The sequence below is a fragment of the Ylistrum balloti genome, unplaced genomic scaffold (assembly GCF_031769215.1).
Source record: "Ylistrum balloti isolate Yb309-2 unplaced genomic scaffold, AGI_CSIRO_Ybal_v1 Utg370050, whole genome shotgun sequence".
NCBI lineage: Eukaryota > Metazoa > Mollusca > Bivalvia > Pectinida > Pectinidae > Ylistrum > Ylistrum balloti.
The window spans coordinates 788,511-807,016 of record NW_026782103.1 but is presented as its reverse complement, the minus strand read 5'-3'; the positions used below and the strand labels follow the sequence as shown (position 1 = coordinate 807,016).

The window sequence follows — 18,506 nt, the reverse complement described above, 5'->3', positions numbered from 1 at the left end:
ACAACCTGTCTGGCCTATGTAAAAATCTTAACAATTTGAACATACAAGAGCATATATAACATTACTTGATTTACAGTTCATGTTACTTTTAACAGTGAATTGAAATCCGTTTTTGAACACGAACTCCGATCCTTCTATTATTATGTTACAAGTACTAATATATTTTCATTTAGCGTTCGATTAGCAAACTTGCAGATAAAATAACAGCTTTCAAAAGATACCAGAAATGATTTGTTTGTCAGCCAAACCGGTAAAAACATTTGTTTGATTTGAAAGTTAATATAGAAATGGGAAAAAAACGTTATAGCATTAATTTGTTGCAATGGTAACGTTCATGAATTATACAAATGTATCAGGTTGAGACATTTTTACGACGAAATTTAAAGCTAAAGTTATCAGAAATAGCTTATTCTACCATGATTCCGCGTGTTATTCAACTCTGAACTTACTGTATAAAAGTTCTTACTGTCGTTAAACAAGAAACTATTAATCACACGTGGTTCATTAAGCACTTAACATTGTTTCATTGGATGAGAAGATGAACTTTGACAGAATGCCGCGCAATCGTTTGTTGACGTCATAATGCTTAACAGTTAATGTCATCGACCCGCGGAGATTCCCTACCCATTTACGCGCCCAATATTTGTATTTTTATGCTGTTTATAATTATGGTAGAAACAGATTACACGACTCCTGGTCGCCAAATATGTTATTTCTTTCAATCTCGTAAGTTAACTTTTAAAAGTAAAGCACGTATCTTTTGTAACTTATAGAAAAAGATTAACTACGGAAGCCAGTTAGTGTCACGTGGGAAATATTCTGTCGTAATAACGACACAGCTATCTCGTAATAACGACTTACTATCTCGTAATAAAGACTTAGCTATGTCGTAATAACGACTTAGTTAACTCGCAATAACGACATACTCTTTCGAAATAACGACATACTATCTCGTAATAAAGACTTAGTTAACTTGTAATAACGACATACATTGTACTATCTCGTAATAACGACTTTCTAAAGTGGTACTTTAGTAGTACAGTATCTCGTTATTGCGAGATAGATACAATGTTTATCGTTATTAAGAGATACTATGTCGTTTTATTACGAGATACAGTCGAACCTCGTTAACTCGAACAACTCGAAAACCCTGCTTAACTCGAAGTACTTTCCCGGTCCCGACAAAATTCCTTCTACATCATTGTAATAAAAACTCTGTAAACTCGAATTCGGAAAATTCGAAAAACTCGGATAAATCGAACTAAAATCCGGCTCCTGAAATAAAAATCCTTCATAAAATAGTTGGAAAACTCGAAGTATTAATTTTGAGATCGACAACTAAATGACATCTTCGAATCGCAAAACTAACCCAGTCGTCGTAATGACCTGTATGTGCAGTGCACAACTGTACTGGCACTACCAAACGACTGCTACCTAACATGCTACAGAAAGGTGTTTTATTTAAAACAGCAATTAAGATTTGCAATTAAACCTAACCATACAGTTTTCTACTCACATTATGTAATTCCTATGTCTCGGCGACTAAACAGACACGGGTGTCAACGCTTATCGAATACAATCACCGAAGCGGAACTACGCTACAAAACACAATCACAACGTAGGACTGGTACCCGGCGTAATGTTTTTACAGGTGTACACATGTAACGGTGACCGCCGCCTAATTAATCAATTAATGCGGCAAACAATGGGGATAATTATCAACGAGGTACTAAGGGTAGCTTCTATATAATGGATTACTTCAGTGACTATGTGTGTCAGCGTGATAGTGATTATTGAGAGTGTATGACGGTGTTAACCATTGCTAATGTAGCCGTACTAGAAAGATTCACGAACTCACGATTGACAGACGTGTAAACAGACGTAAACAGTGATGTTGGTGCTTGAAAACCATACTGAATTTGTTTTAATTTGAGTACTTCTGTAATATATGTTGTACTCGTAAATATTTATTTACGGAGTGTTCATGCCAACACAGTGAAGCACTGTCTCAGTGAGACATTTTGTACATGCGCAATACAAACTTCCTGTTCATCTATACACGTGTGTCGGTGTTGTTGAAAACGTAAGTTTAAATGGCCAGTGCTTTCTTTCGTTGTGTAAAATATGTATTCCATGTATGTGTAATGCTGAAATGTTTACTTTAAAAAGTGGAAAAAATTTGAAAATTTGACTATGTTGTATCGTTTTTCTTTCACAAGGTTCAGCAATCAAGCATATAGACGATAAGTCTTTGGTTTCTTGTACTAACAAAACAAAACTTTTGCCTAGATTTATAAAAACCGAATTATGAACAACAGAACGAAATATAGATAAAAAATAGTTATTTTGCAAATTCACATGACGTTTCACCGAACTTTCATCAGTGACGGGACAAATTGAACACTTATATTTATGCTGACCAACCTTTGCACCAAACCTGTAATCTCGGTTAATTCGAAACCTCGGATAACTCGAAGTTTTTTCGTGGTCCGGTCGAGTTCGAGTTAACGAGGTTCGACTGTAGTTAAGTCGTTATTACGAGATACTATGTCGTTATAACGACATTATCTTTTTTCCAAGTGACCCTAACTGGCTTCCGTCATTAACTCTAGTGAAAGAATTACCATGAATTAAAATTGAACTATACACTTATATATTATTATATTATTATTATATATATTATTATGGTTATAAGTGTTGTAACATTGGGATACACCATGGGGAAAAGATTTAGTCCCGGGGAACCAGAAACTAGTATTATCCTCATATAACAATACTTAAACTTTTTCATTATACCGACACAAACAACGCGAGGATTAAAAACTTAAAACTTCTTTATATCTTATGACAAGTATAAATTTAACTGTAAAATACGATAAACATGTTTCAATACAGTGCACTTATTTAATATGCAATTCTTGCTTCAATGACATTTGACGTCAATTACTTTTGCTGCAGTATTGCATATTTCATGTTGCGATGCTCTGATTGGTTAATAAACGCATCAGTCCTGGTATTTTCTACAACAACTGGGAACAACCAAAGGAGTAAGACATTTTCTACACACTCCCCCCCCCCCCCCCCCCCCCTCTTATGACTTAGAAAATGACTATAACTCATCAGTTGGACGTATCAGGGTTGTAGTTGATTTACATGTATACTCTTTATATGGTAATTTTATGTAGAGAGTGAATACAAATACATAACGCAAAATCTTCCTGTATTGTTAAACAACATGTACAACCGAGTCTTAGTATTGATACCCTCTAAAGCAGAATAGTTCGATCTACAGTATTAAGAAAGTTTCTTAGCGTACCTTTTCTTCTTCCAGAACCTTTATCAGACTTTCGTCTACACCTCTTTTTCGTAGAAACTCAATATGAGAGTATTTCTTCTCTTCTTCAGTCATGATTCCTTAAATGTATCAAACAATATAACTTTAGAGTATGTTTATGAGTGTCGAATAATCCACCCTACATGAAAATATAACACCAAAGTATTGAAAATATTTACATGAGTCAAAAAAGCGCACCGAAGATTGGTTTATATTTGAACAAATCAGTTAATAAGGAACAAAAATGTGACATGACGCCATATCATTGTTTTTCTATTGTGTTATCATGTCCATGTAAGATCGATAGACGCTAGTAATGGTTTGGGATGTGTACATGTAGATTACCTCAGGAGTGTCGATGTATTGTAATTCATTTTCCAGTCGAACTGATTAATTGTTCATTTATGCTTGTATTTATGTGACGAAATTCTATCTTACTTGATCATTATGGTATTACGTTCATACAGAGTAACGTTTGCAAAGGTGCAAAGGTATGATAAAACTGACTAACATACCAAATCACATTTAATATATTTCAATTATATTTATTGACGTGTTTTCTTTATCTTCTCACCGCTGTAGTGATGTAAACCACGATGGATGGTGGATGCCGCATATTCTACAAACTCTAAGTAGACTCCAACGATGCAACCGAACACTGTTTTTCGAATTATATAAGTACACGAGAAAGTCATCATTTGATGCTTCTTGAATACATGCGCAAAATAAATATAAGCTTGCGGAAAAAAAATATTGTGTATTTTGTTGCTTTCAAACCAGCCATGAAGTAGCCACTTAATAAGCTCACTTTGCTGTTCTTAGTACTTTTATTATACCAGTTTTGACCAGAGACTCTTCCTCCACTCCCACTTTATGTAGGCCATATCTACATGTCAAGTCATGTCATGTCCATAGATGTATATGATAATCAAATTGCAGGTGGTGGGGTAGGGAAAGGGGTTAGGGTGGTCCAACCTTCTGTTATTTTTTTTACGATTATATGTAATTAGGTTTTACTACAAATACTTAATTAACGTAAGATGTATATACCGCCTCGAAAAATTGTTAATGAAGATCAATACATTTGCACAAATATTTGGATTCTTATAAACTCAGAGGTCAATTATATGACTCTTTCAAAATAATTACCAAGTATACTTGCAACAGACTTACCAGCTCTGCTCAGCTCTGTGACCCAGACTGATCTACGTTTCGGCTGAGACTGCACTATCTCAAAATTTCGAGTTACTATCTCAAAATTTCGAGTTACTATGTCGAAATTTCGACTTACTATCTCAAAATTTCGACTTATTATCTCAAAATTTCGACTTACTATCTCAAAATTTCAAGTTACTATCTCGAAATTTCGACTTACTATCTCGAAATTTCGGGTTACTATCTCAAAATTTCGAGTTATTATCTCGAAATTTCGAGTTATTATCCCGAAATTTCGACTTACTATCTCAAAATTTCGACTTACTATCTCGAAATTTCGGGTTACTATCTCGAAATTGCGACTTACTATCTCGAAATTTCGAGTTACTATCTCAAAATTTCGAGTTACTATCTCGAAATTTCGAGTTAAAAATAAAATCAGCGTGGCCGGAATACGCTTCCGTAGAAACTGCATTGCACGGAAGTGTATTCCGGCCACGTTGTGTTTTATTTTAACTTGAAATTTCGAGATAGCAACTCGAAATTTTGAGATAGTAAGTCGAAATTTCGAGATAGTAAGTCGAAATTTCGAGTTAGTAAGTCGAAATTTCGGATTACTAACTCGAAATTTCGGGTTACTATCTCAAAATTTCGGGTTAGTATCTCACAATTTCGACTTACTAACTCGAAATTTCGACTTACTATCTCGAAATTTCGACTTACTGTCTCAAAATTTCGGGTTACTATCTCAAAATTTCGGATTACTAACTCGAAATTTCGACTTACTATCTCAAAATTTCGGGTTAGTATCTCAAAATTTCGAGATGCTATCTCGAAATTTCGTGTTAAAATAAAACACAACGTGGCCTGAATACGCTTCCGTAGCATTGCATATATACGAATGAAATATATAGAATGGGTATTCTCCTACTGACAACATTATTTTTAACAACGTGATCGTGTTGTTTTAGGAAACAATGGCAAGGCAGTTAGATACTGTTTCATGTAAGCTATCCTTTTCTTCCTGGATTTTTACCTGGGATTTACCTGTGTTTCTCACACCCTATCTTCATATGACTGAGATATTAAACTAAATATTTGGATTTTATTTTTAATGACTGATATTGAATAATTAAGTTTTACTTCAATCAACACTAAAACATATATAGATAAATAGAATTATTATGATGGGTGATTTAGCATTACACCTTAACATATTTCTTAAATCATTTTAATATAAGGAGAAAAGTATATGTAGACTATAGATAATTGAATAAAAAAAAAAACATTGATTTAAACTCCAATGATAGTTGATTTTCACATAGTGAGAGCAATGTTCCATTTTCACCTAAAAATGACACAACTACTTTTTAATTCAGATTTGTCAAAGTTATATCATTGTGTTGGAATGTTTCTATACTTGATAGCCAGAGGCATACATTTGGAAATTTATACAAATTTTGTTTTTATTTCACATTGAAGTCGTCAAAATACTCGTTTTGTTAAAAACATTTGTAAGACTATGAAGAATATTCATGTGTAAGTTTCAATTAAAGATTGACATAACTAATTTTCATCTGAAGTTTTTTTTTAATTATGTATTTGTAACGGAGAAATGTAAAATTTACTGATCAAAGGCATACATTTTGGAATTTTTGTCTACAAAACGATGTATTAATATTTTACTGAAATGCCACGATAGAATTTATAGTAAAAAGAAGATCGTTCGCCTGGAGCGACAAATCCGCGTATGCGCGATGCGATATGGCCTTAATGGCTGCATGTGTTTTTGCCAATCTTATTGAGACAAGAATGGTAACTGTTTAATTTTTAACAATATTAAATTATCGATTAGGTGCAACATTATGATATTTTTTATAGAAGTAGAGACTTTGACGTTCCCGCTCTCAAATGACAGGAAATCATACGGGAGAGGTTATATAATAAAACGGTCATCGACCTGTTTTTCGGTGACTATAATGACATTTTAATCTAAGAAAGTGAGATCTCTCTCAACTTTCTGTCTCAGGAAATATCTCTTTCTCAGGTTGATAAATCATATTGTTATACCTTTACTGTTAATACTTTTCTGTAATGAATTAATCTGCAATTCCAGATGTTTGCCTCAAAACTACGGTTACTGATCAACATCTTGCTGCTGACTGCTTACGTGACAGCTTATTAATGTTCGGTACTTTCCGGTTGTTACTTCGTCATTGATTACGTCAACTTCCGGCCCGATGTTTACCACTTTACATGTCGTCTGCCGTCATGGACAGTTTAGTCCTCTGGTATAACAAAACACGTGTTGACCTCAAAACCAGTCAACAAATGTACAATATTGCATGCAGGGCAATGAACCTTAAAGATTTTTTCCAAAGTATGAACAGAAATGCTGTTTCAAAAGAAGGTAATGTTTCTGAGAGTTATGAGTTCCCTGTTTGAACAATGCGTTCATAGCGTTTATCACTGATCTGCTTCTACAGAGGACACGCGAATATATAGCAATGTTTGATCTATAAATATAGATGAGTCAACTAATGAATCGAACTGCCTCCAGGGCTTATCGATATCTACAATAGCCCATACTGTTATTCTGCTCTTTTGTTTTCTTTTTTAAAAGTTGGTCTGCTGTCATGAAATACATGTTATAATTTTGTTAACCTTCACCTACGCTACCATATATTTCCTGTTATGCATTGATATATTACTTACTGTCTAGAGGTGCAATATTTGACTTTGTCATTACACAATAAATTAATTTAAAATTTAATTGAAACGTAAAGTCTTACTTAATCAAGAGAATTTAATGATAAACCGATCTGTTATATTCATGCTTAACGACATATTCTGTCACCCTGACAGATTGACGCATGCAAATCACAAACAAAATGTATCAATTTAAATGTTTGATTTGATCTGTAATTAGGGTTACAGTGTAGAATGAACAGTTACAGTGTACTGTAGTGGCACCGATCAGAAAAATAATGGAGAAAAAGAAATGCCCCATGTGTTGCTGGATACGTTTGGACATCTGCATTCTATACATTATTTTGATGGTGAGTACTTCAAAATTCTCTGTTTACTAGTTTCATATAATTCCAATTCGGTTTGTATCGACAATTCCTCACTTCCTGTTGTGTCTATTAATTTTGTTTCCTGTCATCTTTACTTCTCTATATTGTCTTTTCCGCTTATGTTGATTTTGTTGTCATTTTAGATATAAACTTCATTTATTTTTTAATTATTTCGAAACAAGCTATCGCCTTATATTAATCACTCTTGATGGCAAAGATCAAAGCGCGCGGGGGTGGTATTGGGTAAGAAACCGGGGTACCCAGGTGGTCAGCAGGTAACCTCCATACCTTTTCACGTCCATTCTGGAAATCGAACCCCAGACTTCTCGGTGAACGACGACTGCGCTATCACTGTGCCACCCTTCCATCCAATGCATGATGTATGTGGGATATCTAGTTAACGTTTATTGATTATTTCGACCTCGATATACAATATAAATATTTAGCCCTCACATTTATCATGACAACCGATCGTGACAACAATCTACTAAAATTGACGTCTTACATGAAACTTGCATCTCAAAATGTCATACAATTTAAATTTGTTATTGTTTGATATTATTTAACACTGTCCGGTCAGTTTTAATATAATCAAACCAACAACCACATTTAACAATTCTAACTGTAGCTGACTTGTCAGCTGGTACAGGTACTCTCTAACACTGTAACACATTGTGACGTCATCGGAATGTATAAATGTCAATGACATATTTTATTTGAATATTTTAACGATCAATAGAGTGATACACAACACCATCTCCTATGTAGTTGTCCTTTACAACGAGTACATTGGTGAGACGGACTTAGATCCTCTTCGAAACACTTTTCAAATCCTTCATGTCTTCCTCTTTCTGTCTTTCGTTTTCAACTTTCGGTGCTTTTGTTGACATCCGTCTTCATACGACCCTGACTGTGGAGAGGACGTTAAAGCCCGTATTAAACAGAGGAGAATTATAAGTAGTCTATGATTACCAGAATAAATCACACGACATATAATACTTCACTAACCGGGTTCCGTATTTTCCCGTCAAAGAGTTACCACACAACTGCAAATCTGGAGCGTACATACATGTATCATTATATACAATATATACAAATATCGTTCTAATTATTGTAAAATCAAACTATTTTCATATTCTAAAAAAAAAATTTAAACAGCAAACATGTGCTTCAAAAAGTCTTCAACACCGTGACATTGTACTCTTGGCAAACGTTTACCTATGTACTGTCATCCAGCTTATTTTTCTCAAAACTGATCATGATATCGTGCAATGCTTTCCCCATAAATGCTTTCATTTCCTTAAATTCAGTTCTGGATATACAGAAGTACTTATCGTTTTATTCATATCTACATAAACGGCGTAAAATATGTGACTGGAAATGCAGAAGTGCATAAGTGAAGAGGTAATTTCATGAAAGTGATATTTACTTGTCACATCTTAGGATAGTGGGGGCAGAGTATTCAGGACAATTATATGGCGTTAACGACACAGTAAAGTGACATCAATTTGAATAGCGTCACTTTTACAATCAATACCAGGAGATAACAAAATATCATGTGTAGAATTGTATTACAGGAGCGCAAAACATGAATAATAATTTTTCCCCTTGACGGAAATATAGGTAGGATAATTTCAACTTGAAAAAAGATTATTAACTTGGCAATCACTCGGCAACAATCGTGTTCGCAGCTTGATAATCTTATCCATGAATTGAAATCAGCATGTCTTACTTTAAAGAAGCTGAAAGATTATGTTAACCTTTTTATTTATTGTTATCTTTATAGTATACCGACAGTATACATGGAAGCCATAAAACGTTGAGAGTCAGAGAAGAAAATACTACAACTATTAATGAGACCTCGTCGACATCCAATGGTACAAATGAGACTGTTTCATCTGTCACTTTAGACCAAGTAAACCCCATACCACAGACTGAGAAACTCTTAACGACATCTATGTCGACATCTGGAGGCGAACATCCCGGAGACGGCAACACCACAGAGGTTAGGAGTGATCTAGAAACAATTTTCGTCGATCCCGCAACAAGCATGATCGGTAAGTTTATTCAACAACAGACAGATGAACGCATCATCGGTGGACATGGTTCAGGTATTTGACCAGCAGTAGAACATATATATTGTAATCCGATATCCAATTCAAGAAGAAAACTATATAACGTACATCCACTTATTTTCGTGAGGATAATATTTTCTGCTATTTTACTTTACATTAAACTTATCTTGAAAAATCTAATCTGTGGAATAACGAGACACTTGCGTAATAGATGTTTTTCTACGTCCAGATCGCGAAATTTCAATTAAAAAAGCACAATATGGTTAAATCGTGTTGAGTAAAAATCGTGAAAATTTTGACCCGTGAAAATTATAAGATTTACAGTATAAGGTTATAGTATTTGTTATCCTTGAAATCACCATGAAATATCTTAATGAACAAGAATAGCACCTTACAAATGTATTACTTGTTTTATGTTATGCGATATAATATGTAGGAGCACTGATGAAAAATACGTTATATATATATATATTCTGCTTTATACTAACAGTATTGGTACAAAAGACACATGTGTTAAAAAGTCCTTTAAATTCAAATTTGAAGTTAGAAAAAGTGGAGTTCACTGCATCAAACAGCTGTTTAGTACTTCTAGGACTCGGAAGTGATGTTTAATTTCAACTTGACCAAGATTTACATGGTGGGTGTCGTCGATGAAGCAGAGGACGCATACCCTCCCAGAACACATGGTCTTATTCTCCTTATCCCTTTTCAGTGTAAATCGTTATCTTGCGCATGGTTTCACCGAAGTTCAGTTCTAACTAAGATTCTGTTGACATATCAGTATATGTTTTTTTCTTCTAGTTGACATGGGAACCCACGGTAACCCGGATGTTAGTAACGGCCGACTACTTACAGACGTCGCGATGAATTCGCCAATGTTTCAATCAAAACCAACTGCAACTGTAACAGCAATTAAGACAACTTCCGGTGATGTAATCTATACCGAGTTTGGCGGGCTTCTCAAGAATCTGACATCAAACCTAAAACGACAGAGCAGGTTTTCATCAGAAGATACAATGTCACGTGTTATCAAAGCGACTATAGACAAACTTAAAACAAAATACGACATTGATATTTCCCGCTCTGGACATAGTATTAGTCGGAATCAGCAACAGCCAGAACTATTACTGCAGGAACTTTTCCCAAATGAACGAGGGCAAAGCCAGTCTGAAATTTCTTCTGATATGCAAGGCAGCCGTTCTGATGTTACCAATATGAAGGATGTAAGCGAACTTCCATTTCATAGTCCGGTTGGAAAATCTGGTTTAAATTCCATGAACAAGTTGTTTCCTTCTGAGAGACGTACCAGTGGAAGATTTTCTTCTCGATTATATAACACACTATTTCGCATGTTGTTAGGAGTGCAAAAAAATCCAACACCACGACCAACAGAACACAAGAAACACAGTAACCGAAAAATTAAATCGATTGTAAAACAAAATGGCATTCATGAAAAAGTACCAAGGAGACCCCCTTCGGAAAAATCTACCGCAATTTCAAATTTTTTCCCTCAGACATCAAATAAAGAAGTTGTTCCGGAAACATTACAACCAAATCATAAACATGAGCAAAAATCGCGGATGTTTCATGCTAAGCAAAGTTCTACAGGAGAAATAGTTTCAATGAATGTGGACAATTCATCCAACAGTCAACAACTGCTTCCTGATACCAGAAGGACGCCGGAGATATCTAAACCAACAATGAAATCTACACAAGCTGACGTGCCTGTCATAGAACAGACATCCACCAGAGCTAGTGGAAAAGGAACAGCATTAAACAACCAGAAACAAGAATTAGGTCTACCTGGTGACACCGTTACCAACAGGGAAGCTGTTAAAAGCTTTTCAGTGTCATCTAGTCAAATAGGAAATATTCAGTCACTTTCTGCCTCTCCAGATAAGCCTCGCAAAAATGCAAACCCGGATACAGCACAGCTTTCACAATCTGTGAATACCGAAGTTAGACAAATAGATGATCGGATACTGTCTGTTCCTGTTCAGAAAACAGTACATAAGTACAATTCAGAGGGGAAATTAGTAACATTTAACGTGGAAACCTTACCAGATGCTGGGATATTTTCAGGAAATGCAGATATCAATGCTAACGTGTTCAAAAATCCGATATCACAACAAGGAGAAGAATCGCATGCTGTGAAACAACAGGGGCATCAAAAGAAGAAACAATTTCAGAATCAACATACTAAATCAGTACTGAGATATGATACAAATGGGAATGCAGTTACATTTGATGTAGAAACATCACTAGACCCACAAAATAGTATCATCACTGATAATTTTGAAAGTCCAATGTTGCAACAAAATTCAAAACAACAAAAGACAACATTACAGGGTTCGAACTCGCAGCAGCACACTTTGTCAATACCAAAACACGATCCTAATGGTAAAGTAGTCACATTCAACGTTGAAACATCACCAGGCCGAAACGAAGCCCGAGAGAATGACATAAAATCGAACGTGTTCGAAAATCCGGTATCAGAACAATCAAAATCTCTTACGACATTACAACACACAAATAGCAACGTTAAGCCATCGGTATCCAAGACATCTATGAACAGCAATATTGTTGAAAAGATACGAAATCTCCATAATGTATTGCATTCTATCATCAATGAATTTCAGCAACAATATCAAGAACTACACAATACAGAACACCATCATCGAAAGACACAGTCACCATCGTCACAGCTGTCACAAAGCATTCAGGATGTTGATAAAAATCCTCAGTTTCAACAACAACAGCAACAACCTCGACACCAAATGCATGCAGCAAAACAGCAACCACCTGCACGCCATCAACTGCATGCAGAACAAAAACAACAACAACCTCGACACCAAATGCATGCAGCAAAACAGCAACAACCTGCACACCATCAACTGCATGCAGAACAACAGCAACAGCCTGGACGCCATCAACTGCATGTAGAACAAATACAGCAACAACATCCACGCAATCAACTGCATGCTGAACAACAACAACCTGCACGCCATCAATTGCATGCAGAACAACAGCAACAACCTGCACGCCATCAACTGCATGCTGAACAACAACAACCTGCACGCCATCAACTGCATGCTGAACAACAACAACCTGCACGCCATCAATTGCATGCAGAACAACAGCAACAACCTGCACGCCATCAATTGCAAGTAGAACAAAACCAACAACCTGCACGCCATGAACTGCATGTAGAACAAAAACAGCAACAACCTGCACGCCATCAATTGCATGTAGAACAACAACAGCAACAACCTGCACGCCATCAACTGCATGTAGAACAAATACAGCAACAACCTCCACACCATCAACTGCATGCTGAACAACAACAACCTGCACGCCATCAATTGCATGCAGAACAACAACAGCTACAGCTTTCACGCCATCAACTACATGCAGAACAAATACAGCAACAAACTCCAGGCCATCAACTGCATGCAGAACAAATACAGCAACAATCTCCACGCCATCAACTGCATGTAGTACAAATACAGCAACAACCTGCACGCCATCAACTGCATGTAGAACAAAAACAACAACAATCTCTAGGACATCAAGTGCATGCAGAACAAATACAACAACAATCTCCAGGACATCAAGTGCATGTAGAACAACAGCAACCTCAACAAACACTGCATGTAGGCCAACAACAAGAACCTCCAAGCCATCAACTACATGTAGAACAAAAACAGCGACAATCTCCAGGACATCAAGTGCATGTAGAACAACAACAACAACCTGCACGCGTCCAACTACATGTAGAACAAAAACAGCGACAATCTCCACGACATCAAGTGCATGTAGAACAACAACAACAACCTGCACGCGTCCAACTACATGTAGAACAAAAACAACAACAATCTCCACGACATCAAGTGCATGTAGAACAACAGCAACCTCGACACACACTGCATGTAGACCAACAACAACAACAACCTCCACGCCATCAACTACATGTAGAACAAAAACAGCGACAATCTCCACGACATGAAGTGCATGTAGAACAACAACAACAACCTGCACGCGTCCAACTACATGTAGAACAAAAACAGCGACAATCTCCAGGACATCAAGTGCATGTAGAACAAAAACAACAACCTGCACGCCATCAAGTGCATGTAGAACAACAACAACAACCTGCACGCGTCCAACTACATGTAGAACAAAAACAGCGACAATCTCCACGACATCATGTGCATGTAGAACAACAACAACAAAAACCTCCAGGACATGAAGTGCATGTAGAACAAAAACAACAACAACCTCCACACCATCAACTACATGTAGAACAAATACAGCAACAATCTCCAGGACATCAAGTGCATGTAGAACAACAACAACCTGCACGCGTCCAACTGCATGTAGAACAACAACAACCTGCACGCCATCAACTGCATGTAGAACAAAAACAGCGACAATCTCCAGGACATCAAGTGCATGTAGAACAACAACAACAACAACAACCTGCACGCCATCAACTGCATGTAAAACAAAAACAGCAACAACCTCCACACCATCAACTGCATGCAGAACAAAAACAACAACACTCTCCACGACATCAAGTGCATGTAGAACAACAGCAACCTCGACAAACACTGCATGTAGGCCAACAACAAGAACCTCCACGCCATCAACTACATGTAAAACAAAAACAGCGACAATCTCCAGGACATCAAGTGCATGTAGAACAACAACAACAACCTGCACGCGTCCAACTACATGTAGAACAAAAACAACAACAATCTCCACGACATCAAGTGCATGTAGAACAACAGCAACCTCGACACACACTGCATGTAGACCAACAACAACAACATCCACGCCATCAACTACATGTAGAACAAAAACAGCGACAATCTCCTCGACATCAAGTGCATGTAGAACAAAAACAACAACAATCTCCTCGACATCAAGTGCATGTAGAACAACAACAACAACAACAACAACAACAACAACCTCCACGCCATCAACTACATGCAGAACAACAACGTCGACACCAAACAATTCGTGTAGAACAACAACAACAAGTTAATCATCAACTACAACAGCTGCAACAATTTCATATCATGCAACAACAGCAAAAACAACTTCATGCAGGTCAAAAAGAGGAAAAACCTCCACAAGAACAAATTCATACAAATCAACAACAACGAAAACCTACAAACACTCAGATTCATAAAGATCAACAGCAACCGCATCCACACTATCAACATCATAAAGAACAGCAACAATTACAACCTCCACACCAACAACTTCAGAGAAATCAACAAGAAGCAAAACTATCTGACAACCAATTTCCATACCAGAAAGTTCATATAGCGGAACAGGTTCCTCAACCACCGCCACAACTTCATTTTATTCATCAACAGCGACTGAAATTGCATGCAGAACAACAACAACAACAAATTAATGAAAACAAACTTCAGCAGAATCAGGTTCATATAGGTCTACACCCACAACAGCAACGTAAACAACAGCATAAACTTCATATTAATCAACAACAGCGACCGCAGCAGCAGCAACAACTTCATACGAAAGCACAACATCAGCCACAACAACAGCATCAACTTCATACGAAAACACAACAACAGCATCAACCTCCACACCAACAACTTCGTAAAGAACAGTTAAAAATTCCACACCAACAACTTCATATGATACCACATCTCCATTCAAAACAGGAGCAACAACTTCATATTAATCAACATCAGGAACCTAAACAACAGCAACAATCTTCAAACCAACAATACGATATTAATCAACCTCAACCGCATCAAAATATCAATATTGATCAGCAACAAGAAATCATCAATGGCAAGAAATCTCCTCAACAACAGCAGCATCGACTTCATCAAGCCATTGAAAATAAAAAACAATTCGAACAACAACAACTTCAAGAACGTAATTTCAAAAAACAACGTCAACAGCAACATCATCTCCAGCAGCTACAAATAAATCATGTCGATCAACAACAGAAATCAAAGAAACGGCAACGGTTTGGTATTGATCACATTAAGATACAAAACCAATTTTCTGTCAATCAGGGACAATCACAGCAAAAGCAACAAACACATTTAAAGCAACACCAGCAAAAATCGAAGCAACAGTCACAACTTGATATCGATCTCTCTCAACATCAAGCTCAAACTCATCAACATCATAAGCAAACACCCGAGCAACAACATGGCAGTGTTAAACAACTCGATCTATCTCAACTTCAACCGCAAACTCACCAACATCATAAACAAATACCCGCCCAACACCACATTAGAATCAAACAACTCGATCTATCTCAACATCAATTGCAAACTCATCAACATTATAAGCAAACACCCGAGCAACAACACGGCAGTGTTAAACAACTCGATCTATCTCAACTTCAACCGCAAACTCATCAACACCATACACAAGCACCCGAGCAACAACATGGTAGTATCAAACAACTAGATCTGTCTCAACATCAACCACAAACTCATCAACATCATAACGATCGATCTCACAAACATCTACAACAAAGCCATAACGAGAACTCACACAAACAAATGGTATTAAAACAACACGGTGAAAACAAAAGTCAAACTCGTGGTGGAATTTATCATGTTAACAATCGTCAACTCACATTTCCTGTCCCTTCTACTGGTCACGGTAATATAGCCATGCATGTTCAGATTGCAACAGCAAAGTAATGTACGCTGGAATAGGAGGCTAGATTATACGACCAAATCCGAATAATTCTACCCAGATTCAATAATCTATAAAAACTCTGTACTCAACATTTTATCCTTTTAGTAAATACCACCAATAGCTGAAAAGCAGAATCACACAAACTTTTCCATCCTGTATTGAATTACATAAAATATTGAAAAATAGACAACATTATTTATTTCACAACCATTGCATAAAAAGCTTTTCCAAGTTATATTTATCACTGTTGTTGGCCCGAATGGAAGCACGCGAGGGGTCGTACAATGGGAGGTACCAGAGTACCCAGGAAAACCCCACTAAAACAACATCACATAATGAATACATAATATATAAAAGACAAGTCATAAAACAAACGCAGTATTTGCTAAATCATTGCATCTGTAACCATGACTACCGAAACTGGGTTAAGGGCTAAAACACAAGCAAATAGATATAATAGGGATTTATGTCGCGCAAATAAAAATCTAAAGTTGAATTCAAGTATTGATTCGTTTGTGATTTATACCGTACTTTCGTATCTTTTATCAAGATGTCGTATCACATCAGATATTAACTATATTCTTTACGAATGGTTTTATTATATGTTTCTGATACCAGGGTGTTTGTACAGTGAAAATATTTAATTTCGAATTAGTATATATTCCGCAAACCATTGTTAGTTTAAATTTGAAATATTCTTTGAATGCGTAAAAAATATCCATGAATGAAGTCGAAACTCGTCGATATCACGTAAGCGCTGAACACAACGTGAACCGTAAAAGGGAGGTAATTCTAGTCTCATTCAACCAGACGCTTGATATCTTCGTATATTGTTCAAACTGCTTACGCGAGTCTTTTCTCCACTGGAGTACTGCTTTCGGTTTTCGAGCCATCCGAAGATAAAAGGCAACATTTACGAAAAGAACGATAACTCAGTCAGGTCACTGATTTTCATTCCCAAACTCCAGTATCAGGAAAGCTACGCTCTGGTAAAGACAAATGTTCTAAGTACAGTTAAGGAAAACCATAGAGAGTTATTTTTTTCATACAGCGATCCAAAAAGGAAAAAAAACTAAAAGGCAAAAGTCGTATATGGTTATTTTACCATAAAAAGATTATAATGGTAACGTCATAATCTATGATATAGACCAACATCTTTCAGATAACCTAGAATTTTATTAATCTCAACGGTTTCAAAAAGAGGTTTAAGACCGATAAAAAAATCTGGAATAGACAGAAGGTCAATGCAGTACAATAAAAATGTTTAACGGTGAATGACTCCTCACATCCTATGCACCGAGGATTATCTTCGCCTTTCAACATATATGAATGTGTAAGGTATGTATCACCAATCCTAAGGCGAACAAGGACAACTTCGTCTCTATAGCTTGGAGACCATTCAATTTATTAGATGTATATTGACTCCATTCCTCCTGCCACTGAGCTTTTATTTGTTTGATGAATGGTTTGAAATAAGCAAAATAAATTTTAAAAACAACAGGTGGTATCGATAAAGCTTCTTTTGTGGCACGATCTGCATTTTCATTGCCTGGTATTCCCATGTGCCCAGGAACCCAGCAAAAAGTGATGGGAATGTTGAAGGAGAGTGCCTGAAATACTATTAATGTATAACGAATGAAAATATTTTCGATATTGCTATTGCTAAGACTTTGTAGAACAGAAAGAGAGTCTGAATGGATAACAGCTCTCATTACTTTGTTTGAACATATTCAAGGGCGAGGTTGATATATTGAATATTTAGGCGTTGTCCGGTAGCCGGCATCCATATGTTTCATCTTGTGTAACCGTGGCCGCAGCAACCTTATCATTGTCTTTTGATCCATCAGTATATAAATGTAGAAATGTTTTATATCTTAATTGCAAATTCGAGAAGGATTTACGAAAGGTGTAGCTTTCTGTGTCTGATTTCACCATTTCATGAAGTGAAAAGTCATCTTTAGTTGAATTCAAGAGCCATGCTGGAATTTCTATCGTTCCAAATGACTGAATTTGGTCAATACTAATATTTGTGTTTTGTAAAAGAGTGGAAATCGGAATACCGAACGGTGGAATGGTTTTTGGTTTGTTTTGAAACAGGATTTTATATTTTGGATCAAATACAAGTGAAAAAGCAGGATTTGAAGGATTTAGCTGAATGGTGTGTTG

At 36.4% G+C, this 18,506-nt stretch overlaps 1 protein-coding gene across 1 annotated transcript; it reads left to right on the top strand.

The window, feature by feature from the left end:
• The first annotated feature begins 6,253 nt into the window (after nt 1-6,253).
• Nucleotides 6,254-16,342, top strand: LOC132549226 (trichohyalin-like). The gene is made up of 3 exons (XM_060213141.1): nt 6,254-6,304; nt 9,353-9,677; nt 10,443-16,342. Exons 1-3 carry the CDS (start codon nt 6,254-6,256, stop codon nt 16,340-16,342), a joined length of 6,276 nt encoding a protein of 2,091 aa, XP_060069124.1.
• The last annotated feature ends 2,164 nt before the right edge of the window (nt 16,343-18,506 follow it).

Excerpts from the sequence above, each read along its gene's own strand:
- LOC132549226 (XM_060213141.1), top strand. The coding sequence starts at position 6,254 with ATGGCCTTAATGGCTGCATGTGTTTTTGCCAATCTTATTGAGACAAGA. Across the intron at positions 6,305-9,352 it reads ATCTTATTGAGACAAGAATG|TATACCGACAGTATACATGG; the intron begins GTAACTGTTTAA and ends TTATCTTTATAG. Across the intron at positions 9,678-10,442 it reads CATCGGTGGACATGGTTCAG|TTGACATGGGAACCCACGGT; the intron begins GTATTTGACCAG and ends TTTTTCTTCTAG.